At 39.0% G+C, this 26342-nt stretch overlaps 1 protein-coding gene across 2 annotated transcripts in view; it reads right to left on the bottom strand.

Moving 5' to 3' along the window:
* FZD6 (frizzled class receptor 6) overlaps positions 1-15939 on the bottom strand; it is a 35620-nt gene extending 19681 nt beyond the window's left edge. The window contains exons 1-2 of one of the 2 annotated variants that reach the window (XM_010354525.2): positions 15812-15939; positions 14469-14797 (exon numbers count right to left, since the gene is read on the bottom strand). In XM_010354525.2, coding sequence (XP_010352827.2) covers positions 14469-14645 — 177 coding nt within the window. In that variant the 5' untranslated portion in view covers positions 14646-14797; positions 15812-15939. Of the gene's footprint in view, positions 1-14468; positions 14798-15811 lie in introns of those variants that run through there. The other variant, XM_010354526.2, reaches the window with a different exon arrangement.
* Between the last annotated feature and the right edge of the window lie 10403 nt (positions 15940-26342).

Below are 26342 nucleotides of genomic sequence, written 5' to 3'. Positions count from 1 at the left end.
AGATGGAAAACCACTGACCTAATCTAAGCCCTTGTTGGATCAAGCGAGAAAACTGAAGCCAATTTCTTATTAAAATTGTTACTCACATTCCAAAATGTACTCTGATTTAGAAGCTAGGTATCTTTATTCCTGATTGAATGCTACTTTTACCAATTCTATGGCTACTGATAATAAATCAGAGCTTTGGCTCATTTGGTACTTACCAAAAACCAGGCACTGTGCTTTTTCATATACCATTTTCCTTTATCACAACTTGTTCTCTCCACCTTGCAGCTGAGGCAACTGATACTCTGAGAGGTTAAGTAACTTGTATAGTCACAATAGTAGTAAGAAGCAGAACTAGGACCAATGTCCCTATGACTCCAGAGTATGTCCTCTTTAACCTTCACTCTGTGCTGCTGTCCATTTCTCCCTGAAAATTACCCTTTCCCAAAGCACAGCGACAGGCAGAAATGCCAGTGAGGATGAAGGGAAGCAAATATATCAAGAGGACTGGGACTCTTCCACATGAAAGAAACTCTTCAGTTTAAAAAAATTAATGTTCACAGAATACATATCAAACACTTTAAAACCTCAAGCTATGTTGATCACATTCCAGATGATGATGTATCTCCTGAAGCAAAAGCAAGTATTCCATCATATAGAATACTTTCAGAACAAATCACAGCACTTTAAATAATGGGTAGTCAGCCTAGTATTGAACTCGTTATACCAATCTGTTGAAACATAACTAGGAGGAACATATTTTCAGTCTTTTGAAGTAAAAATCATGATAGAAATATTTTATGTTCTTCCTCAAAATGTTCTGGGTACCATTCTCAGAAACCAAATCTAACATGACACATTGAGATATTTCTTATGTCCTTAATTTTATGCTATGAATTTCATCATGTTATTAAACTAGCATTTAGCATGGTAAGTGCCAAACCTGTGAATTAAACTCATGAATTAAAGTGCAAATCCATGAATTGAGTAGATATCAAACCTGGTCACATCAGTCTGTTCCTTTTACTCCCCTTTAGTGATACCACCTTCTTCAACTCTCTTAGTAACCCAGTGCCTTCGTGATCTCACTTATAAACTCCTCCTTTCAAATTTCATTCTCAAAAAAACTCATAACTATCAATGTTGGTTCTGAGATTCTACCATTCAATAACCAAAACAGTGCTATTTATTACAGTTTCAAAACTCAAGAAATAAAAGGTCAGCTCCTTTAAGGAAATGGTCAGTCCCTGGCAGAAATTCCTGGAAATAGCAGTTACTATTAGTACTGGCAGAGATGAGAAAGAAGAGGGCATCTGAGAAGGCAATTCGCATCTCTATCGTGAAAAACAGCCTGAGCCAACAGTAAGAAAAATGAAAAATGAGAATCAAAATCAAAATACATGGAGTATTTTATATAATCCTTCGTTGGAAATAATGCCAGCATTTTAATTCTAACTAGGTTCTAACTCTTCTTTAATTCTAATACTTTAATTCTAACTATTTAATTTAACTACCTGTGCTCCCTTTGGCAGGTAGTTTTCTGTTTCTGAGTCTCAGAGTATCCACCAGTAAAGTGAGAGTGATGAACTAGATGACCACTAAGGAGATTTATGGCTCAAAAGTTTAGGAAGAGGGTAACAAAGAATTGAGTAGAAGAACTGGAGATCAATTTCAAAACAACTGTAGGTGTTACAGTGAAATTTTCTCCTTGGTAAGGAACACTTTTTTTTTTTTTTTTTTTTTTTTTTTTAAAGAGACAGGTTCTCACTCTGTGGCCTAGGCTGGAGTGCAGTGGCACAATCATAGTTCACTGCAGCCTCCAGTTCCTGGGCTCAGGTGAGCCTCAGGCCTCAGCCTCCCAAATAGAGAGAGAGTCTGTGTTGCCCAGACTGGTCTTGAACTCCTGAGCTCAAGTGATTCTCCTGCCTCAGCCTCCCAAAATGCTGGGATTGCAAGTATGAATCACTGTTCCCAGAGAGTAACACTGTTTTGCACTGTGCTCTAGAGTGAATATTTACTATTTGGGGGAATCCAAAAGTAGGTAAGACAGCATGGAAGCTAAGAGGGATTCAGGAATACAACCTGGCAATGAAAACATAGGCTCCTGACCTAAGCTTGGCCATTTGTATACTCTGGGTATTGTGATTCCTGGGGAGAGGGTTATGCAAAAGAACAGATATAGTCAGATTATTTGAGGAAGCTGCAATGCGATCAGTAATTCCTGCAGTGGCCAAATAAGCGTCCACTGACAATGGCTCAGGAAGTATCCAATGGTATTGGCACTGGTGACAAACTAATCCTGTGGTATGACCTTAGCTATGCCCCAGTTCCCTTTGCTCCTCCTTACATTTTGAACCTGGTTCTCCTGCCTTCCCATTGATCTTACAAGCTGTCCAATATCTATCCATTTTTGGCTTAGTCAGAATTAGTTTCTGTTGTTTGTAATCAAGAAGACCAACCAGTACAGAAAAAAAAAAAAAAAACATACAGAATGGTTTGCAAGTGATCTCAGCAAAACAGGAGGAACTCTAGAACTGGGTTTCTGGTCTGAGGCCAAAGGCAGTGAGCATCCTGTTAGTATTTAAAGATGGAAATCTGGCAACCCATGGCAAAGTGAATTAAGTTATCCTTGTAAGCACTTAGCTTGGTTTTTGCTTAGCTTCTCTGTACATATTAGAGTGATGTGCCCCGTGAACATGAGGCTATGGGAGATCAAATGAGTGGCTGCTGCCAGAGAACTAGAAAATAATATAAAAAGCATGAGTTATTCAGATTGTAGGGTAAGGTGTAGACTTCTAACGGTACTGCTTGGTTTAGGAAGAGAATAACAAACTGGCATCTCTGAATTTTTGACTCAAGGTAGGGAGCAAAACACTAGGCTGGGCACGGAGGCTCACATCTGTAATCTCAGCACTTTGGGAGGCCAAGGTGGAAGGACTGCTTTATACAAGGAGTCCAAGACCAGCCGGGGCAACAGAGCAAGACCCTGTCTCTTAAAAAAAAATTAGCAGGTTGTGGATGCACACAGCCCTATAGTCCCAGCTGCCTCTGGGGCTGAGGCCTGAGGCTCACTTGAGCCCAGGAGTTCCAGGTTGCACTGAACTATGATTGTGCCACTGCACTCCAGCCCAGGCAACAGAGTGAGACCCTGTCTTTAAAAAAAAAAAATGAAACACACACACACACAAGGACTAAAAGGACTTAAGGCTTAAGGAGTTGAAAACCAAGCAGTTTGATCTGCAGGTGGCTAAATTATATCAGTTTAATGTGCTTCCCATTCATGTAAGAGACCTGGTGATATTGTAACTAGGAAACAGTGAGACCCAGAGTTCTGCAGTGGGGACACATGACAAGGCTCAGGATATCACAGAGTGCTTGGAACCTGCAGTTCTCAAGGTAGACCCTTTCTGTAAGAAGAAAATAAATAGCCCCCTGCCCCATCCCACCAGTCTTCAATGTCTCAACCTATAACGAGAGTTTCACCCCAGCATGCCTTGGGAACATCAAGTCAAAATCGAATCTGAAAAAAAGACCTACAAACTAGTTGTAAGACTGTAATTTATATTGGTTTCTGAGGGTTACAAATTGAGGAGGAAATAATACAATTTTAGATGGGGCTAAGACATACTGATACAGGGTTATTTCTCAGAGATTCTAGATTCAGTGTGTTAGCTTCAGAGACTGGGCTTTTGGAGGTAAGATGATAAATGGGCTTTTGACAAGGGTTCAGTGAGACCTAAATCCAACCCACTGCAATTTTCCAAGTTCATGTATGCACACTTAAAATAGTTGTATTTAGCAAAAGCACAATCGTCATATTTGTTTCCTGGGTAAATGTTATTATGGTAGGGACCAAACAAAAACCATTAGGGTCTCCCCCCCTACCATGATAGAAAATCAAAAACCATACTGCAGATTAAGGGGACTTTGAGAGATCGGCAACACCACAGAAACACACTCAGGGGTAACAGTTCCCACCACCTGCTCATTTCAACTTTCCAGTGGATTGTCTTAAGCAACCTCAACTCAATTGGCTAAGGTGATTCTCCAGATATGGTCTCTTTCCTGTAGCAAATAGTTAAAGCTCAGGCACCTTGTATGCCTCTCTAAGCTAGCCAGTTCTTTCTTCTACAAAAGCAATTTGTTCTCACCCAGGAGGGACAGCAGCATATCTTTGCCAACTTGCCTTAGCGCAGTGGTTCCCAATGAGTGGCCCCTGAGTGAGCAGCATCAGCATCCCCTAGGAACTTGTTAGATGTGGAATTTTTCCACCCCATCCCAGACCTATTGATTCAGGGACTCAGGGGTGGAGCCAGTGATCTGTGTTTTAACAAGTCCTTCAGATGATTCTGATGCACACCAAAGTTTAAGAGCTTCAGCCTTAGGGGAACATCAGTGTGCTAGCATCACATCAACTCTGTGCCTCAAATTCAGTCAGTGAAACATATCACCGACTTCACAGGACATCACACTAATCTATCTTATCGAAGACATAAAGATGATGAGGCCATAGACATGTACTCTAGATGCCATAGTAAGACACAAGTGCAGATGAGGAGATTAACCCTACATAATTAAAAGGGAACTTGGCTTTTGCTACTAGTTCCTCATAGAAACTAAACAGGAGAGAACATCTAGAGATCATCAAGTCAAGTTACCTCTCATGAACTGAGTGTTACTGAACTCACTAACTCATGATGTCAGGGACCAGTTGCATTCCATCTTCAAGTGGCCGGGTAGATCTCAAAGATATGGGAAAGTAGCACATTCTCAGAATGCCTGCTTCTGCCATATTACAATCCTTTCCTTAAAACACACCTACGGCTTCAAGGAGAGTTCCCTCTGACCAAATGACTCATGAAGAAACAATTACAGCCTGGCTTACAATAGCTGGCCCCAGCCAAGAGTGAGCTACTGTAGGATTATAACTCCATTCAGAGGTGACCCTAGCAGGCAGAACTTTAATCACTGTCTATGTTATCAGTAGAAAGACGGTCTCAGGTAAGAAGTTACATTGATTCATGGACTATAGCTAATGGTATAACAAGATAGGGACTTGCAAGCAACAAGAGCTTGGAAGAGTTCTACAGAACTGGTATTAGGAGTCCAGAAAAGCAGTATGTGACTGGACTTCTCCAAAATGGGCCTATAATCTCAAAAATAAAATTTTTTTTGCATGTGAATGCAAACCCAAAGTTCCCAAGACAGAGGAGGCTCTTAAATGTGTAGACTAAATAATCTACTCTGTGGATGTCAATCAGCCTTTTCTCTAGTTATACCAGTATAGGCTTAATAGGCTCAGGAACAAAAGGGTCATGGTGGCAGAAGAGTGCCCAGATCCAATAGCATAGAATTCTCCTTCTTGGGGTGATCTGGCTATTGCTGAGTAGTTCATTTGCCAGAAGCAGAGCAGTAACCAATCTTAAGCCCTCAATATGGTATCATGTCCCAGCAGGATCAACCAACTATCTAGTGTCAGGTTAAGTATCCTGGATCCTTTCTATCCAAGACTCGTCCTCACTGAAATCCCCTGCTTATAAGTTCCCAAGTAGACCATACCTGTGCCAGCATCTTAGCTGTAGCATGTTTCCTTACAGCCTGAGCTTGAATTCTAGCCCACCTGTTGATTCTATGAGCTACCTGCTACTCTTATAATCAATTCCTTTTCTGCTTAACCAGTCTGGGTACCCTAAGGTGGAAAGGATATAAAAACAAAAACAAACAAACCAAAACCAAAACCTTAGAACACAAGGAAAGGAGGCTCCTTTTTCAGAGTTAAAAGAATTAAGAGCTATATAAAATCAGTGAAGAACTGGATCCTTTCCTTACTCCTTATACGAAAATTAATTCAAGATGGATTAGAGACTTAAATGTTAGACCTAATACCATAAAAACCCTAGAAGAAAACCTAGGTAATACCATTCAGGACATAGGCATGGGCAAGGACTTCATGACTAAAACACCAAAAGCAACAGCAGCAAAAGCCAAAATTGACAAATGGGATATGATTAAACTAAAGAGCTTCTGCACAGCAAAAGAATCAGAGTGAACAGGCAACCTACAGAATGGGAGAAAATTTTTGCAATCTACTCATCTGACAAAGGGCTAATATCCAGAATCTACAAAGAACTCAAACAAATTTACAAGAAAAAAACAAACAACCCCATCAAAAAGTGGGCAAAGGATATGAACAGACATTTCTCAAAAGAAGACATTCATACAGACAACAGACACATGAAAAATGCTCATCATCACTGGCCATCAGAGAAATGCAAATCAAAACCACAATGAGATACCATCTCACACCAGTTAGAATGGCAATCATTAAAAAGTCAGGCAACAACAGGTGCTGGAGAGGATGTGGAGAAATAGGAACACTTTTACACTGTTGGTGGGATTGTAAACTAGTTCAACCATTATGGAAAACAGTATGGCGATTCCTCAAGGATCTAGAACTAGATGTACCATATGACCCAGTCATCCCACTACTGGGTATATACCCAAAGGATTATAAATCATGCTGCTATAAAGACACATGCACACGTATGTTTATTGCGGCACTATTCATAATAGCAAAGACTTGGAATCAACCCAAATGTCCATCTGTGACAGACTGGATTAAGAAAATGTGGCACATATACACCATGGAATATTATGCAGCCATAAAAAAGGATGAGTTTGCGTCCTTTGTAGGGACATGGATGCAGCTGGAAACCATCATTCTTAGCAAACTATCACAAGAAGAGAAAACCAAACACCGCATGTTCTCACTCATAGGTGGGAACTGAACAATGAGATCACTTGGACTCGGGAAGGGGAACATCACACATCGGGGCCTATCATGGGGAGGGGGGAGGGGGGAGGGATTGCATTGGAAGTTATACCTAATATAAATGATGAATTGAGGGGTGCTGACGAGTTGATGGGTGCAGCACACCAACATGGCACAAGTATACATATGTAACAAACCTGCACGTTATGCACATGTACCCTAGAACTTAAAGTATTAAAAAAAAAAAAAAAATTAAAGGAAACCATTGTTTTGGACTGAGCTCCCACACTAGGTACTCCTGCACTGGCCCAACAGACCAGACCAAACCGTAATGGAGTCACTGTGCTAGGTGCCACACGATCAAATCAAACTTAAAAGCAGATCTTTTTTTGTTTTTGTTTTTTTAAAAAAAGCAGACAATTTACAGATTCACAGCATTCAATCTAAAGAGGCCTGGTCAATGTGAGCTGGCATAAGAAAGTCTCCTTTGTTTCAACTCTGTAAAGAAAATAACTTTGAAATGACCAGTTGGCTTTTTCTTCCTTGTCTCTGCTTTTTTCAGCTTTTTCTACCCATAAATCCCTCCCATTTTGCTCAGCTTAGCAGAGCCCCTTTCTATTTTGTAGGTGGGATATTGCCCAGTTCATGAATCAGTAATAAAAGCCAATTTGATCTTTGGAAAAAAAAAAAAAAATCAGTGAAGAAATGACCAGGGCAAAATAATATTAAAATAAGTCAAAGTATTTTTTGGAAATGAGTAAACAAGCGCAAAAAAGTAATCTAAGAAAATAAGCCATTGTCAAAAAGTAGAACTGAAAGTACAATGACAAAAACAGATAGGTTGTTTTACATTCCCTCCACCAGAATATAAATTCTGTGAGGTCTGTTTGTGCATTACTGTATGTCAAGTACCTGAACAGTGCCTCAAATATTTATTTATTTAGGCATTCAAATATTTGTTGAATGAATAAATACCAGCTGGTCTCAGTGAAATATACAGGGAAAGGACCAGCTAGCTCCTGATGCTATAATAATATGATAATGGAAGGAACCATAATATGGGCCTGGGGTAGGTGGCACTGTAAGGTCCTAAAGGGAAAGTCTGGGCTAGAATTTTAATTGAGAGGGATCAAAAGAAGGAACTGTTTGGTTTCTTAAAAATATATAAAGCATAACCTAAGCAGAGTGGTCCTGTGGCAGTATGTTGGCAGTGCCTTGCTTCCCTGAGTACTGAAAATATGGGATATATAAACGTTTGTCACTTTTCTGAAGCATGAATCAGAATCCCACTGGTACATGGAAGCAAGCCACATCAACAGTGAACAAGATCAAGTGACTCCAAAGCATCTGATCCTAAGCTCAGGATTTGTGCTTTCTACTCATGGTGACATACACAGTAACTCCCATGCAGTGAGAAAAGTTATATTTCTTGCTCTAAATTGGCACCAAAAACAAAGTCGATTTACAGTGATGGTGATGAAAACTGAGTGAAAGAAATTTAAAATGTGGTTGAAAAAAAGTGATGAACCTTAGCAAAACAATAGTCTCACTCAAGTCTAAAGGGGCCCTTAAATGTTTTCAGTTACACTTCATTGGGCAAATACTGTTAAAGTGGTTATAAAAGTCTCGAGTAAATTCTTTGAGAATGCCAATGAACTACTGTATAGGAAAGTGGTGCAAATTTTGTTACTTATTTTCATGAATGTGATCCATCTCAGGCAAGTCACCTTCTTTAAAAAATGTAAAGTGGAGCCTGGAATACAAGAGAATAAAAAGCAGGAATTTACATTATTTCCATAATGGAAAACTTGTTATTTTAAAACTATTTCTTGTGAGGGACCATTAGAAAATTTAAATCATTTCTCCAAAAGAGATTTCCTTTGGAAATTAGACAAATGTACATATTAACTGATTGATACTACAAAGGAATTGATCTAGAATCAATTATTTTTTTAATGTAAACCTTAGAACTTGAAAAACTACAATTCTGGGAAAGCTACATATTCAGGTACATATTCAATAAGTATGAATGAACGAACACATGACAAATATATAACCTAGAGTAATAAAGTTTCATTTTACATGCCACATTTTTGGGGAAAGGAAATAATCACAACAGTCTTCCCGTGGAATACTAAGGAATGGGCTAGGAACCTTGTGCTTATCAGCAGAGCCTCCCAGAAGAAATATCCTTTCTCTTCACATACAGTCCTGCCCTTAATCTGCAGATTCAAAAGAAGGAGTCAAGGGACTTTTCCTGCTACTGCAATGCAACATCATGAAGGAAGGTTTCTACCTTTAAAACACAACAGTAGTCATTATACATGCAACTGGCTTGGAACACTTCTCAGTATTTATTTCATTTTATATGACTAATATCTTACTTTCAGAATAGCTACAGTTATTTTCAGATAGTCTTTCCTGAAAAACAAACAGGTTAATCTCACTAAACATTTTCTTTCTTTGTGTATGGACATACAAGGGCAGAGAATATGGAAGAAAGGTGAAAGCAGGAAGGGACTGGACTCTTCTAAAAGCAGGAAAATAAAAATGCTTAAAAGCCACTATGCAACAGAAATAGATATTTTCCTTAAAATCTGTCTATCCAGCTTTTCTCCATTTATTTTTAACTGAATAGAGACATTCTAACAGCACATATTAACAGGTGGAAAGGAAAGTTTTTTTGTTTTTTTTTTTTTGGCTCACTTCCCTTTAGACTGTTTAAAAGGGGAATGACCACTTGCTGTTCCAAACACAATACGTGACCTGGCTTTTGCCTAGACCTCAATGAAGGCAATTGAAATAGAAAAATACAACATTCTTGTTTCCATTTTCCCTACATCAGTCTCAGCTCTTTCGGGATGAAATCAGTCTCTCAAGGGACCTCAATCTCACAATTTGTGAAACAATGCTCTAGATATGAAACAAAAGGAACACAATGGAAAAGCAGCAGCCATTTGTTTTTCCACTTGGGAGAGTTAGACTGTACATCCTTTTCATTACAAAGCCCAGTTACTATGCAGAATTGTAAATTAACTCTTTGTAATACAAATGATTTCAGGTTCACATAATAAAATAAGGAAAAAACTGAAGTCCCTCATTTTAAGCAATCTCCAAAACAAAATTAAAGAACCAAGATATCCCAGTGAGATCCTTTTTGTTTGTGATAAATTTTACTTAAAAAAATTTATGCGGAAAGTAAGTAACATATAACTCAGGTAATGTATTAACATAAGAATGCACATAATGTCCACTTATTACATTCTACACTATCCTTAAAACATTTTCAAATACTTTAAACCAAGGTTCAGCAAACTGTAGCTCCTGGTTCAAACATAGCCCACTGCCTGTTTTTGTAAATAAAGTTTTATTGAAACACAGCTACACTCATTTGTTGGCATATTGTCTGTGACTGCTTCTGTGCTACAATTTCAAAGTTGAATAGCTGTGACAGAGACTGTATGGTCTGGAAAACCAAAATAATTTTGTCTTTAACAGTAAAAACCTGCAATCCAAACTTCTAAACCAGGGGGTCTTGAACTTTAACACTCATAAGAAACACCTGGGCAGCTTATGAAACCACAGCTGGGCTCCATCTTCAGCGATCATGATTCAGTAGGTTGGGATAGGAGTCTGTGAACTTGCATTTCCAACAAGCTCACAAGCTGCTGGTCTATGAACTAAAGTTTAAGAACCATTGCTCTAAACCATCTCATATAATCACAGATTAAAAATGACCATAAATGCTTACATTCTATAGAACAGGCTAGCTGTTACAAAATGAAAACTAGGAACAAAAAAGGAGTGAGATAGATCTCTTGACTTATTCGGGATTCTTGGTGGCTAACAGTACAATTCACTGCCATAGCCATCAGGCAATTCTTCAGCCCCTCATCCTAACATTAATACACAGTGAATCCTGGAAATTCAATAGGAACCAGCAGAAACTAAAGGCAATTGGGTTGGAGGTGTATAACCTAAACTGATCTTTAGAGAAGCTATAAAACACATTTTTAGTAAAAGCCAAGTTACAAGCAGCTATACTTTAGTACTCAACTGGAATATACACTTAAGGACTAAAGTACAATGTTTGGAAAAAAAAAAAAGACGCATATAGCTTATAATCCAACGGTCCAATCAAAAGTTGAATTCCTTTACTTCATATAAATAACTAGAAATGGTTAAAAATCAAATTCTTTAAACAAAATTCTAATAAGTATGTGTAGAGCTAATGTGGGAAACAAAACAGAGGATGTCAACTGATAAATTTCATTAGAGCTAGGCTCAGACAGGATGAAAAAGAATGGTATGTAAACCACCTAAAAATATTAGTATGTCTTTGATTTGGACACTGTAGATGATAGAAGTGGAAGGTAAAGATTTGGAGGGAAAATTTCCTTTGCTGACTTACTGGGACATAAACAAACAAACAAACAAACAAACCCACCATCCCTACCTTCAACAAACTCTCAATCTAGAGACATGTAGATCACTGTAAAACAGCATGATAAGTATAAGAACAAATGTACGTTATAAGTACTGTAAGGGTGTATAGTGGGCTGATTAAATATGCTCAGGAGAAAGGTGAAAGAAGGGTTCACTAAAAAGTTATTGCTTTAACTGAGACCTGAAGGAATTGAGCAGGTGAAGAAAGCTAGGTAGACAGACAGCTCACAAGAGGATACAGTGTGTGTAAAGATACAGAGGTGACAGAGAGTAATATGGATTTGAATTCTCCAAACAGGTCAGTTGGCTAAAGCAGTGTGTGCAATGTGGGATGGTACAAGATGGGAGACTAGACAAGAAGCCAGGGTCCCACATGAAGGGCCTGGGTGCTCAAGAATCAGGTCTTTATTTCCCCAGCTTTAGGGAAAATGATGAAGGATTTTAACGCTAAAGTGGACTGCACAAATTTGAATTATAGTAAAATCACTGTGGCACCACTAGAGAGACTGAAGATTAGGGAGTTAACTTTTGCTTTGTTTTTGTTGTTATTGTTTTCATTTTGTTTTGGTGAGTTGAGGTCTCACACTGTTGCCCAGACTGGAGTGCAATGGAACGATCATAGCTCACTGCAGCCTCCAACTCTTGGGCTTAAGTGATCCTCGCACCTCAGCCTCCAGAGTAGATGGGACTACAGGTGTGTGACACAGAGATTTTATTTTTGGTCTCATAAGACTTTGTATTCAAGGCACTTGTAAGAAGGAAAAAGAAAGACAGAGCTAAACAGAGGTAAAACAATCACCCAGTTTAATTTTTATCTAAATGAAGTTTGCAAAGAAGTATCAAAGTGTGAAATTTATACATTGCATTCTAAAGCATAAGAAATATTATCTTGTTTATCCAATAAGGACAAGGGCCTTAAAAAAAAAACAGTTAAAGATGACATTATGGTCCATGTAGACAGAGAAGACTACCAGATTGGAGTGCCTGAACCTTGGACAAATCATAACTTTTCTGGGTTTCAGTTTCTTTATCTGTACAATGAAGGGTTCAGGGGTTCTTTACCTGAGCTATAAGTGTATTTCAATATAATTTGTTTTCGTTGTAATCCTACCCATTTTATTTATTTAAATATTAAAACTTATTCTGAGAAGGGGTTAATGGCACAAAAAATGCTAAGAAGCTCTGTATGATCTTTAGGGTCACTTACAACTCTCAAATTATAGGATTTTGGACATTCAAATACAGGAACTAAAAGAGAATACTATTGTATAAGGAAAAATAGGAATGGGGTGGTAGGAAAAACACAACAGTATAGACTAAAAAATTACATATAGGGATTAAAAGCCTGACCCAGGTTGACAATATTTTTGCCTTTTCATTTCTCTTTCCTTTCTTCTGTAAACTTAGGTTAACGCTGGTATTGTGACTGCTTGAGGGCTTTCTTCTTGTGTATCCTTAAACTTACTGAAGTATGATTTATAGCAAAAAACAAACAAAGAAACAAACAAACAAAAAACTTCATTAGCAAAGGCTATGAGAAAAGTTACTTACATGTGGAGAATTATATAATGAAGAGATTGGTAGTGTTAGCAATCACATAAAAGAGGTAAGAACCAAAAGCCTTCTTGATAATATCCAGGCAAAAAACTACTTGGGAAAGAAGCTAGGTAAATTAAAAAGTAACTTTTTTTTTTGAAAGTAAAAAACAATTGGTTCTACATGTGTAGAACAAAGCTAGGTGCTACTATCTTATAATTATAGGCATTTAATAGCAGGGATGTAGCTCTCTTGAGTCTAGATGATATCAATTTATAAGGTCACTGCTAGCATTCAAATTTAAAATGGTCGCCCAGGTGCAGTGGCTCACGCCTGTAATCTTAGCACTTTGGGATGCTGAGGCAGGACGGATCACTTGAGCCTAGGAGTACAAGACCAGCCTGGGCAATATAGTGAGACCCCATCTCTAAAAGAAAAAACAAAAACCTTAAAATGTATGTAGTTACCACATACAAAGGAAATCAGATTTAAAAAATTTAGGAACACTATCAAAACATGAACACTACAAAACATCATCAGAGAAAAAGCGAATGAAGTAATTATTGTTTCACAGTGTTCTCACTATATACTTTATACACTTTATATTGAATCAGACTGAACCATCAAAATGGTTCTGATTAATGAAAGTCTCAGTGCATCATTTGTTCAGTGTTCAAAAGGACATCTTGCATCGGTTTGAAAAAAAAACACTGAAAGATAACAATAATACAATCTGTATTATCCTTTTAAATAACATCTACTTAGTATTTATAAGCTTTCCTATTCCAGACATGAGTCCACAATGAGGCAGTCAGACGACTATTCAATTGAACAACAATAGAAAACTATCAAAGCTGCAAAATCAAATCTAATCAATTTTAAAAATAGTATATATATTAAATTTGTAGGGATTTCCTCTCTTAGCAACAATCTGAGGGAAAAAAGCCTTTACTATTCTCAGTTTTTCTGGAGAAAAACTACAAAAACAATACATGTGTCCAGTTCCCTTCAGGAGACTTAACAACCTAACAAATCTGCATGGGAAAGCAGGTTCCTGTCTGTACAGGTAGTTTTCTTCCCACTCCCTAGTAATTTGCATATCTCTAAACCAGAGACAGGTAACTAAGGCACCTAAGGCAATCTTTAGTGTCACTGTACTCCTCTCAAGTGGTTTCTTTTAACAAGTATCTTATAAAGAACATATATGTGCTATGCTTAGAAAACAAAGTCACTTTTCAGAGTCTTTGTGATAACCTTAAAATACAGTCTACAGCAACAAAATATTCTGATAATTTATTTATTTCAGAAAAACTGTACCAAGTGAATATTACAACTACTTATAAAAACATGTAGATTTCTTCACTTTTAGTCCAGGCAATAAATATTACATGTTCACTGAATTAGAAAAATATTCAGAATTCACATTTAGAGGAACTATCATACTTGATTCAGGAAAGCAAAATATTTTCCAGGTACAAGGCATTTAGAAATCATTTGTCACCATACTTCATTATATAAAATGAACCCTATTTAAACGAGTCTACTAAACCGGGCCGCAAATGTACATAAAACATAAGTCAGTAGAGGGATTTAATTTTCAAAAGGGCTTTTCAAAACACGACTTGTACACAACTTGAAGAAATCGGCTGTGTTTAAAAATAAGTCACATTACTAGTTTCTAGAACAGAGCATAAACTACTTTTCAATAAAGGTATGAAGCACTACTCACCTCCATTTCCACAGCGGCAATACTCTGGTCATAATGACCCATCAGATTAGGGAAAAATGTCATGTTGTAGGCCATTTTCATACATCTGGGAACAGTAATTGGTTCACAGGTGAAGAGACTGTGCCCTCTTATGAGGGGTAGAAAAATACACGTCAACAAAAATGTAAACGTTTCCATTTTCTTCAAATTCCTGATTTTACCACATAGCTTGGATGAATCACTCTTTGCATCCTCAGAAGATCCCCATCCAAAGATAAAATATTCAAATTCCTCATTTCACGATTTTACTCATTTTCAGGTTTTCCTGAAAATAAGTCCTGGGTCGATTACTGTAAAAACAAACAAGAGGGTATATTAGCAACATTTGTCATAAACTCAAATGTGGAGTCAAAGTGCAGAGTTAAGATTTTCATCCCAGGTAACAAACACTGGAAAAACAACGGAAAATTCTGTCCTAGCGAGATACTCTTTCACCTGCCTTAGCATGGAATATATCATTTGCTAAGGAAGCTGCACCTCTAGGAACCAATGCTAGGAGGTTGCTGCTATATGGAACACAGGGTTAAAAGGGTTCGGAATGGCAAGAGTAAGATGGAGGAAAAAAGGAACGCTGGTGATTCGGAGTAAATCATAAAGGATTAATATAAGCATACAATCTAAGAGCCCCTGTTGGAAAGCTTATTAAGTACAAGAAACCTAAGGCCCTAGGAAATTCCTTAAGACCCAAAGAGTTCTTAAACTTGTAAAAGACTCTAAAGAGTCAATTTTTGTGGCAGTCTTAGAGTTTTCTCGTTTTTCAAAAGGCCAACTAGAGGGAGACTTTTAGGATTCCTCCAGCGGAGGAGCAACATTGCAGTTCTCACTGGCTAGGAGGGTGTAGCGCTGCCGTCGAAAGGAAAGTGCGCAAAACCGTCCCGCGGGAAGGGCGAAGGCAGTCCCCTGGGGGAGGAAGGCTGTGGGCCCCGGATTACGAATTACCCGCGCCCCAACACACACTGATGGCCGGTCTGCCAACGCCCCACACCCGGGCACCTGCCCCAGGCCTAGAGCCAGACAGCGCGTTCTTGGTCTGCGCGGTGCCGCGGGGCCCCGGCACAGCCAGCCTTTCAGAGCCGGCTCCCGTTTCCGAGGAAACTCGGGTGCGGGCCGTCCCGCCACCGCCTCCCCAGCACCTGTGGCTCCCGGCGCGCCTCACCCAGCCGCGGCCCCTCGCGGCCCGCCCCGCTTCCCCTGGCACCCGCCCGGCCCCTGCCCAGTCCCGGCCGTGGGAGCCTCATCTCGGGCAGCGGTCGAAGGCCGCTCTCCCTTGCCTTCCCCGGCTAGCCCACCGTCCCGCCAGCGACCTGAGACGGCTCCGGGGAGCGTCCGGGACTGGAGCTGCCTCGAGAGCCGCACGGGGAGCGAGAGCTGAGCGATCCCGCGAGACTGCGCCGCCAGGTCGGGCGGGCAGGTCCGGGCTCGCGGCGGCGGCGGCGGCGGCGGCGGTGGGACTGGCCCTGCGCCCGGGCACCGCCTGAGCTGCGCCGCCCGGCCTGACTCCGCGGCCCGCCAGGACCCGGCCCGGGTGAACGGGCTTGGGGTGCCGAGGTCCAGCTGTGGGCCCGGGAAGCCCCCTCCACTTTGCCGTCTGTTACGGCCGCCGAGGCACAAGGCTGAGCCCCATCTCGCTATCCGGGTCCGGAGGGGTTCACTTTAGAAGGATTTTTTGAAGCTCTTGGCGCTCCCTCTAAAAGAACCCACTTCCTTGCGGATTTCAGGAGCCAAGAATCCTTAAACGGGGCCAATTTGCTCTGTAAAGTCAGTTGCCCAGTGACTTGAGTTCGAAAGGAGATACTTCCTGGACAACTGCTATATAAAAACAACAACAACAAATCCTTTTATTAATTCGGGGAGTCTGGTCACCAACTGGATGCTCAGGTAGCAGTGGGATTCCAGCCCTGGCGGGTCCTACAGTTTTATTGATACAAACCCTAATAGGAAGTTAACTGCTGTAGAAATCAACCTAGTTTGGGGTACCAACCCTGTCATAGATATTAGATAAATTACCCTAATCTTTCAGGGACATAGTTTCCTCACAATATGGGAATGACAATAGTTGTAGTGATTAACGTTAATTGAGCCCTGGCTGTAAGTCAAATAGTGCCAAGTTCGTTACAAGTGTTTACACCTATCCTGTAAGACCCTCCTATGAAACAGAATTGTATGAGAAGCAAAGGAACTTGTAGAAGTACTTTGAAAAATGCAAAGTAACTTGTAAATGGAGGCTATTCTTGTCAGATAAATCATCCTGTTGCAGAAAAGGAATGTCATATTTCCATACCTAGAAGGACAACACTGAACAACCTGAGTAAGAGTTTTGAAATCTGTGGGGAAAAGGCTTGAATTTGGAAAGGGGAATTCCTCCCCAGTTTTATCAAACGCTTAAGACTGATGTTGGGAGACAGGTAGTGATGAAGAAATATTAACATCATTAAGAGCTGGATAGTTGATGTATTGCAGAGTAAATTTCTATGTAGGAAGAATATTTCCCCCTAAATTTCTAAGTTTCTACATCGGAAGACTCTTTCTCTCCAATTTCTACGAACTTAATGAATCTTTTTGTGATCAGGCTCTAGTGACTACTAGGCAGTGAAGTGTCGCTAAAAGTAGTAATTACCAGGCAGTGAGGTATCACTAAAAGTATCATTTAAAAATGATACTTTTAAAAGTATTTTAAAACGATACTTTTTAAAGCATCATTTACAAACGACACTTAAAGTATCATTTGAAAACGATACTTTTGTAATTCAAGTGAATACTTGTTCCACGATTTGGAAGGAAAAATTGTAGTAAGTTGATTTATACAGAAATATTGTTTTATTTTTAATTGTATTTAATTATATAGTGAGCAGTGATTAACTGGAATTATCAATTTTTTTTGTCAGGATGGATTTGGAACACTTAGGCAATCATCTATATCGTTGCTTGTCTTTCACTGTACAAATTTCATCCCAATGGTACGAGATTAAGAACACAAACTTTGGAGTTGAAAACCCCTGGGTTCAAAACCTAGCTCCGGCACTTGCTGTGTGAACTTGAGCAAATTATTCAGATCCTCTTTAGTTTCTTCATCTGTAAATATGGAACTATCTGACAGTTTTCCTCATATTCCTTCTCTTTCTCTTTGCATTGTTCCTCTGGGCTGATGCTAGGGGACAGTGGTGACCAAAAGTAGAAGAAACAGACTTTTACTTTTGAAGGCTAATTTTGCAAGGTACAGAATTATAGGTTAGTAGTTTTTTTCTCTCAGCAGTTTTACTCCACCTCTCTTCTTGTCTACATGGTTTCTGAGAAGTTGGATGTCATTCTTTATTTTTATTCCTCTATAGGTAAGTTCCACATCATTAAGTATGATGTTACCTTAGGGTTTTTGTAGATGTTCTTTAGCAAGGGAGGAAGTTCCCCACTCTGCCCCTAGTTTGCTGAAAGTTTTTATCATGAAAATGTGTTGGATTTTGTCAAATGCATTTTCTGCATCTATTGATGTGATCATGTGATTTTTCTTCTTTAGTCTATTCATATGGTAGATTACATGAATGAATTTTCAAATATTGGACCAGCCTTTCATACCTGGAATAAATCTTGGTTATGCTGTACAATTCTTTTTATGCATTGCTGGATTCTACTAGCTAATATTTTGTTGAGGATTTTTACATCTTTGTTCTAGAGATGTATTGGTTTATAGTTTTCTTTGCTAGTATTGTTTTTGTTTGGTTTTGGTATTAGGGCAATGCTGCTAGGAAGTATTCCCTCTGTTTCTATCTTCTGGAAGAGATTTTAGAGAGTTGGTCTAACATTGTTGGTGACTGACATTAATTTGGGGAAATTTTCAGTCACTGTTGCTTCAAATATTTCTTCTGTTCCTTTCTCTATTTCTTCTCCTTCTGGTATTCCTGTTACACACATGTTATATTTTTGTAGTTGTTTCACAGTTCTTGGATATTGTTTCTTTAAGTCTTTTTTTCTCTTTATTTTTCAATTTTGGAAGTTTCCATTGATGTATCCTCAAGCTCAGAGATTCTTTTCTCAACCATGTCCAATCTATTAATGAATCCATCAAAGGCATTCTTCATTTCTGTTATAGAACTTTATATCTCTAGCAATTCTTATTTATTCTTCCTTTAAAATTTCATTTCTGCTTACATTAACCATCTGTTCTTTCAAGTTGTCTACATTTACCTTTACAGCCCTTAATGTATTAATCAGTTATTTGAAGTTCCTGGTCTGATAATTCCAATATCTCTGCCATATGTGAGTCTAGTTCTGATGATTGCTTTGTCTCTTCAAACTGTTTTTTGCTCTATAGTGTGCCTTGTAAATTTTAGTTGAAAGCTGGACATGATGTACTGGGTGAAAGGCACTGGAATAAATGGGCTTTAGTGATGTGGTGTTAAGATGTGGGAGGAGGGGAAGCATTCTATAGACCTATGATTAGGTCTCAGTCTTAGTGAGCCTGTGTCCCTAGGCTGGGAACTTCACAAGTGCTTCCTAGTTTTTATCCCCCTTCTTGGGTGGGACAGGATGTCTAGAGGGGGCTGGGTATTTGCCATCTACCAGCTTGGTTAGACTCTGCTAAAACTAATAGGTTAGGCTCTGGTAAAGTAGTTTCTCTTGAGGACAGGCCTTGTTAAAAAGAGCAGAATATTTTGACATATTTCAAAATGGTTACTTTTAACCTTTCCCTGTTGGATGTAGGAGGTGATTTTTCTTTGATTTTCACTGAGAGAACCTGGAAGAACTCCTGGAGGTAAAACTTATGACAGTGTGGGTGTGCCCTCCAAAGACTAGCTCCCCGCCCCTTTTGTGTATGTGTGTGTGTGTGTGTGTGTGTGTGTCTCGCTCTGTTGCCAGGCTGGAGTGCAGTAGTGTGATCTTGACTCACTGCAAGCTCCGCCTCCCAGGTTCAAACGATTCTCCTTCCTCAGCCTCCCAAGTAGCTGGGATTATAGGTGCACACCACCATGCCCAGCTAATTTTTGTATTTTTAGTAGAGACAGAGTTTCCCCATACTGGTCAGGATAGTCTCAATCTCCCAACCTCGCGATCTGCCTGCCTAGGCTTCCCAAAGTGCTGGGATTACAGATGTCAGCCACCGTGCCCGGCTAACCCCCTGGAGTTTTAAACTCTTAGTCTTGACCACATTGAGCCTCTAGCAATTCATCAGTTACAGTTCTGGTCTTCTTACCCTGTACTCCTGCCCCTGGAGGTTTCTGCTGGTGGGTTGCTGCTCCAATAAATTAAGATTCTCTGTATCTGCCTGTTTGTCTCTCCAGCTTTGGAGGCAGCAGCTTGCTCTGTGTCCCCACTTCTCTGCTAGATCTAGGAAGAGTTGTTGATTTTCAGTTTATTCAACTTTCTACTTTTTGTTAGGATGGAGTAACAGCTAAGCTCCTTACATGCCACACTACAAACCTTAATATCTCATTTTAAAAAATAGGTATGACTTTAAGAATTTTATTGATAATTCCAGTTGCTACTGCCGTAGCAGAGCAAAGTATCTCCAAGTTAAAATCAAGTTGAATAAAATACCTAGGAATCCAGCTTACAAGGGATGTAAAGGACCTCTTCAAGGAGAACTACAAACCACTGCTCAGTGAAATCAAAGAGGACACAAACAAATGGAAGAACATACCATGCTCATGGATAGGAAGAATCAATATCATGAAAATGGCCATACTGCCCAAGGTTATTTATAGATTCAATGCCATCCCCATCAAGCTACCAATGAGTTTCTTCACAGAGTTGGAAAAAACTGCTTTAAAGTTCATATGGAACCAAAAAAGCCCGCATTGCCAAGACAATCCTAAGTCAAAAGGACAAAGCTGGAGGCGTCACGCTACCTGACTTCAAACTATACTACAAGGCTACAGTAACCAAAACAGCATGGTACTGGTACCAAAACAGAGATATAGACCAATGGAACAGAACAGAGTCCTCAGAAATAATACCACACATCTACAGCCATCTGATCTTTGACAAACCTGAGAGAAACAAGAAATGGGGAAAGGATTCCCTATTTAATAAATGGTGCTGGGAAAATTGGCTAGCCATAAGTAGAAAGCTGAAACTGGATCCTTTCCTTACCCCTTATACGAAGATTAATTCAAGATGGATTAGAGACTTAAATGTTAGACCTAATACCATAAAAACCCTAGAAGAAAATCTAGGTAGTACCATTCAGGACATAGGCATGGGCAAGGACTTCATGTCTAAAACACCAAAAGCAACAGCAGCAAAAGCCAAAATTGACAAATGGGATCTAATTAAACTAAAGAGCTTTTGCACAGCAAAAGAAACTACCATCAGAGTGAACAGGCAACCTACAGAATGGGAGAAAATTTTTGCAACCTACTCATCTGACAAAGGGCTAATATCCAGAATCTACAAAGAACTCAAACAAATATACAAGAAAAAAACAAACAACCCCATCAAAAAGTGGGCAAAGGATATGAACAGACATTTCTCAAAAGAAGACATTCATACAGCCAACAGACACATGAAAAATGCTCATCATCACTCGCCATCAGAGAAATGCAAATCAAAACCACAATGAGATACCATCTCACACCAGTTAGAATGGCAATCATTAAGAAGTCAGGAAACAACAGGTGTTGGAGAGGATGTGGAGAAATAGGAACACTTTTACACTGTTGGTGGGATTGTAAACTAGTTCAACCATTATGGAAAACAGTATGGCAATTCCTCAAGGATCTAGAACTAGATGTACCATATGACCCAGCCATCGCATTACTGGGTATATACCCAAAGGATTATAAATTATTCTACTACAAAGACACATGCACACGTATGTTTATTGCGGCACTATTCACAATAGCAAAGACTTGGAATCAACCCAAATGTCCATCTGTGACAGACTGGATTAAGAAAATGTGGCACATATACACCATGGAATACTATGCAGCCATAAAAAAGGATGAGTTTGCATCCTTTGTAGGGACATGGATGCACCTGGAAACCATCATTCTTAGCAAACTATCACAAGAAGAGAAAACCAAACACCGCATGTTCTCACTCATAGGTGGGAACTGAACAATGAGATCACTTGGACTCGGGAAGGGGAACATCACACACTGGGGCCTATCATGGGGAGGGGGGAGGAGGGAGGGATTGCATTGGGGAGTTATACATGATATAAATGATGAATTGATGGGCGCTGACGAGTTGATGGGTGCAGCACACCAACATGGCATAAGTATACATATGTAAGAAACCTGCACGTTATGCACATGTACCCTAGAACTTAAAGTATAATAATAAAAAAAAAAAAATCAAGTTGAAAATCCCAATAGCTGCAATAATTCAGGAAAATTATGTAATTTGGCATTAGTATTCATAGAATACTATGAAAATTTTGATTATGACAATATAATTAAGGGATTTTACTAAAATGAAGAGAAGAAAGTAAATATCACAGGGGTAAATATGTAATTTATAAACTGTGTAAATTTTTATTTAATTACTTACCCGAACATCTCCAGCCTATCACCGGACTATGCAAACACATGCAATAATAATTGAATTGATCTATTTTTGATATTTTGCCTACTCATTAAAACATAGCTTTACACATTAAAAACATTTCTGTCTTTATAAAGGTACGTTTTTCAAAGTAGGAGGATAGAACATATTTCAAGTAGCAGTTTGTTAGTTTGATATATGAGTTTTAGCTATGTAGACATATAGCATGGTATCTTCCCTTGTACTCCTGCCTGGTCCCTATACACATACTAGGGGATAGGCCTGCTTGTGGCCACTGACCTCATGCTGAGACATTAGTAGTCTGAGGAACAAATGGCAGTAGAAGGACCCCAGCTGGAGGAGCCTAGGTTGAGCAGAGGCATAGAAGAGTACAGAAGCATAAAGGGGCTTGGGAGGAAGCAGTTAGAACTTCCAGTGGTATGAACCCCTTCCCTCATGAAGTTCTCTCCCAAATACTTCTTTCCCTAACCCTTAAAAGCTCTACCATGGCTTCACTCCCTCCAAGTAGCATTGTGAATTTGATCATGCACTGACTTAATTTAGGGAAGTCTATGCATACGACATAGAGGATAGTTTCTATTTAAAAACTAATTTTCACTTGAAATACATTCCCTGTCACTCCCTACTCTAAAAGCTAATTGCTGCAGTGTTTGTAGCATAGCAATTAACCTTTGGGTTGTGTCCATTATGGTTGTATCTATTATGGTTGGCCAGAAATAATAGACCTTCTAATTACTACCTCCGGTATTACTAGAAAAATAAAATTTTCCGTGCAGTAGTAACATGACACTGCAGGAAAGAGCCACATATTTTAATGACAGTTTGATGTATAAGACTGCCTCTTTAGAGCTCTGGTATAGTCATTGCAAATAAAGAGATTCATAATGCTAAAGAAAAACAGCCTCAGCTCTACTAATGCTTTGAGTTACATTTTGTGCCTGTGAGTTTGCCCTGCTGAGTTTGTTTTTAGTGGATTCAAACCTACCATCTGGTCATTTTAAATATTTAATATGTTATCCTTTTTTTTTTTTTTTTAAACCAAAGCAGCCAGGTTAAGTCAAATATTAGAAATAGTATTTTCCCTTTATAAAGCTTGTAGCATCTAGAAAAGGGCTTCTTGCCCCAATTGAGTAATTTAGACAATAACTAAATTAATTTTATTTGATGTACAGAACCAACTTTATACCAATTATGGATCATGGGCTGCTAATAACTCTGATTTTAAAAATTACATTAAAAACAAATGGATTAGAATAATTAATATTGTTAAAATGTCCATAGTACCCAAAGCAATCTATAGCTTTGATGCAATTTATATCAAAATTTCAATGGCATTTTTCAAAGAAATAGAAAAAATAATCCTAGACGTCATACGGAACCACAAAAGACCCTGGATAGTGAAAGCAATCTTGAGAAAGAGGAACAAAACTAGAAGCATCACACTGTCTGATTTCAAACTGTATTACAAAGCTATAGTAATCAAACCAGTATGATGCTGGTATAAAAACAGACCAATGGAACAGTAGAGAGAGCCCAGAAATAAGCCTATGTATAATACAATCAGCTAATCTTTGACAAGGGCACCAAGAATGTACAATGGGGAAAAGATAGTTTCTTCAATGAATGATGTTGAAAAAACTAGATATCCACATGCCAAAAGATGAAAGTGGGCCCTGTCCTTATACAATGTAAAAAAAATTAACTTGAAATGGATTAAAGACCTAAATGTAAGAGCCAACACTATAAAACTCCTAGAAGAAAACATAAAGGAACAGCTCCTTGACATTGGTTTTGGCAATAATTTTTTTTTTGATATGACATCAAAAGCACAGGCAACAAAAGCAAAATTTCCAAAGTAGAACTACATCAAACTAAAAAGTTTCTGCACAGCAAAGGAAATAATCAATAGAATGGAAAGGCAATCCTATGGACTGGGAAAAAGTATTTGGCAACTACATATCTGATAAGGAGTTAATATCTAAAATATATAAGGAATCCATACAACTTAATAGCAAAAAATACAAAACAAACAAACAAACAAAAAAACCAAAAACCAACCAAAGAACAAATAACTAAAAATAGGCAAAAGACCTGAATAGATGTTTTACTAAATAAAACATTCAAATAGCTAATAAGTGTATGAGAAGATGCTCAACATCACTAATCATCAGGGAAATGCAAATCAAAACCACAATGAGATACATCTTATACCTCTTAGGTTGGCTATTATCAACATGATGAGATAAATATTGGCAAGAGTATGGACAAGAGGGAAACTTGGCACACTACTGGTGGGAATGTAAATTAGTGGAGGAACACCTCATTTCATTGCACTTTGCTTTATTGTAGTTCATAGATACTGTGCTTTTTACAAACAGAAGATTTCTGGAAACCCTGCATGGAGCAAGTCATTGGTGCCATTTTCCCAGTGATCTGTGCTCAGTTCACATCTCTGTGTCACATTTTTTAATTCTTAAAATATTTCAAACTTTTTTATTTTTATTATATCTGTTATGGTGATCTGTGATCAGTGATCTTTGATATTACTATTTAATTGTTTGGGAGCATTGTGAACCATGCCCGCAGAAGATGGCGAACTTATTTGAAAAATGTTGAGTATGTTCTGACTGTTCCACCAACCGACTGTTTTCCCCATCTCTCTCCCTCTCCTTGGGTCTCCCTGCTCCCAGAGTCACAACAATATTGAAATTAGGCCAATTAATAATCCTACAGTGGCCTCTAAATGTTCAAGTGACAGGAAGAGTCACCTATCTCTCACTTTGAGTCAAAAGCTGGAAATGATTAAGCTTAGTGAAGAAGGCACACTGAAAGCTGAGACAGGCTGAGAGGTAGGCCTCTTGTGCCAAACAGTTAGCAAAGTTGTGATGCAAAGGAAAAGTTCTTGAAGGAAATTAAAAGTGCTACTCTAGTGAACACACAAATTATAATAAAGCAAAACAGCCCTATTGCTGATATGGACAAAGTTTGAATGGTCTGGATAGAAGAACAAACCAGTCATAACCTTCCCTTAAGCAAAAGCCTAGTCCAGAACAAGGTTCTAACTCACTTCAATTCTATGAAGGCTGAGAGAAGTGAGGAAGCTGCAGAGCTAGCAGAGGTTGGTTCATGAGGTTTAAGGAAAAGAAGCCGTCTCCATAACATAAAAGTGAAAGGTGACGCAGCAAGTTCTAATGGAGAAACTGCAGTAAATTATCCAGAATATCTAAGATCACTGATGAAGGTGGCTACACTAAATAACAGATTTTCAATGTAGACTAAATAGCCTTATGCTGGAAGAAGATGCCATCTAAGACTTTCATAGCTAGAGAGAAGATGTCAATACCTGCTTCAAAGCTTTTAAGGATAGAATGACTCTCTCGTTAAAGGCTAATGCAGCTTTAAGATGAAGCCAATTCTTATTTACCATTCCAGAAACCCCAAGGCCCTTAAGAATTACGCTAAATCAGCCGGGCACGGTGGCTCACGCCTGTAATCCCAGCACTCTGGGAGTCTGAGGCAGGCAGACTACAAGGTCAGGAGTTCGAGATGAGCCTGACCAACATAGTGAAACCCCATCTCTACTAAAAATACAAAAACTAGCCCAGCATGGTGGTGCACGCCTGTAGTCCCAGCTTCTCGGGAGGCTGAGGCAGGAGAATCACTTGAACCTGGAGGTGGAGGTTGTCGTGAGCCAAGATTGTGCAACTGCACTCCAACCTGGACAACAGCAAGACGCCATCTCAAAAAAAAAAAAAAATTATGCTAAATCCACTCTGCCTGTGCTCAATAAATGAAGCAACAAGGTTTGGATGACAGCACTTCTGTTTACAGCATGGCTTACTGAGTATTTTAAGCCCACTCTTGAGACCTATTGTTCAGAAAAAAAGATTTCTTTTAAAATATTACTGCTCATTGAGACTACATCTGGTCACCCAAGAGCTCTGATGGAAATATAAAAGGAGATTAATGTTTTCATGTCTGCTAGCACAACATCTATTCTGCAGCCCATGGATCAAGGAGTAATTCTGACTTTTAAATCTTACTATTTAAGAAACAAATTTCATAAGGCTATAGCTGCCAGAGAGAGTGATTCATCTGATAGAGCTGGGCAAAGTAAATTGAAACCTTCTGGAAAGGATTCACCATTCTAGATGCTATGAAGAACATTCATAATTCATGGGAGGTCAAAATATCAACATAGAGGCTGGGCGCAGTGGCTCACGCCTCTAATCCTGCACTTTGGGAGGCTGAGGTGGTCAGATTCCTTGGGCCCAGGAGTTCGAGACCAGCCTGGGCAACATGGCAAAACCCCATCTCTGCTAAAAGTACAAAAAA

This window comes from Rhinopithecus roxellana, chromosome 9, assembly GCF_007565055.1.
Source record: "Rhinopithecus roxellana isolate Shanxi Qingling chromosome 9, ASM756505v1, whole genome shotgun sequence".
NCBI classification, from domain to species: Eukaryota; Metazoa; Chordata; class Mammalia; order Primates; family Cercopithecidae; genus Rhinopithecus; species Rhinopithecus roxellana.
The sequence above is the reverse complement of the archived record's forward strand: the minus strand, read 5'-3'. Positions and strand labels throughout refer to the sequence as shown.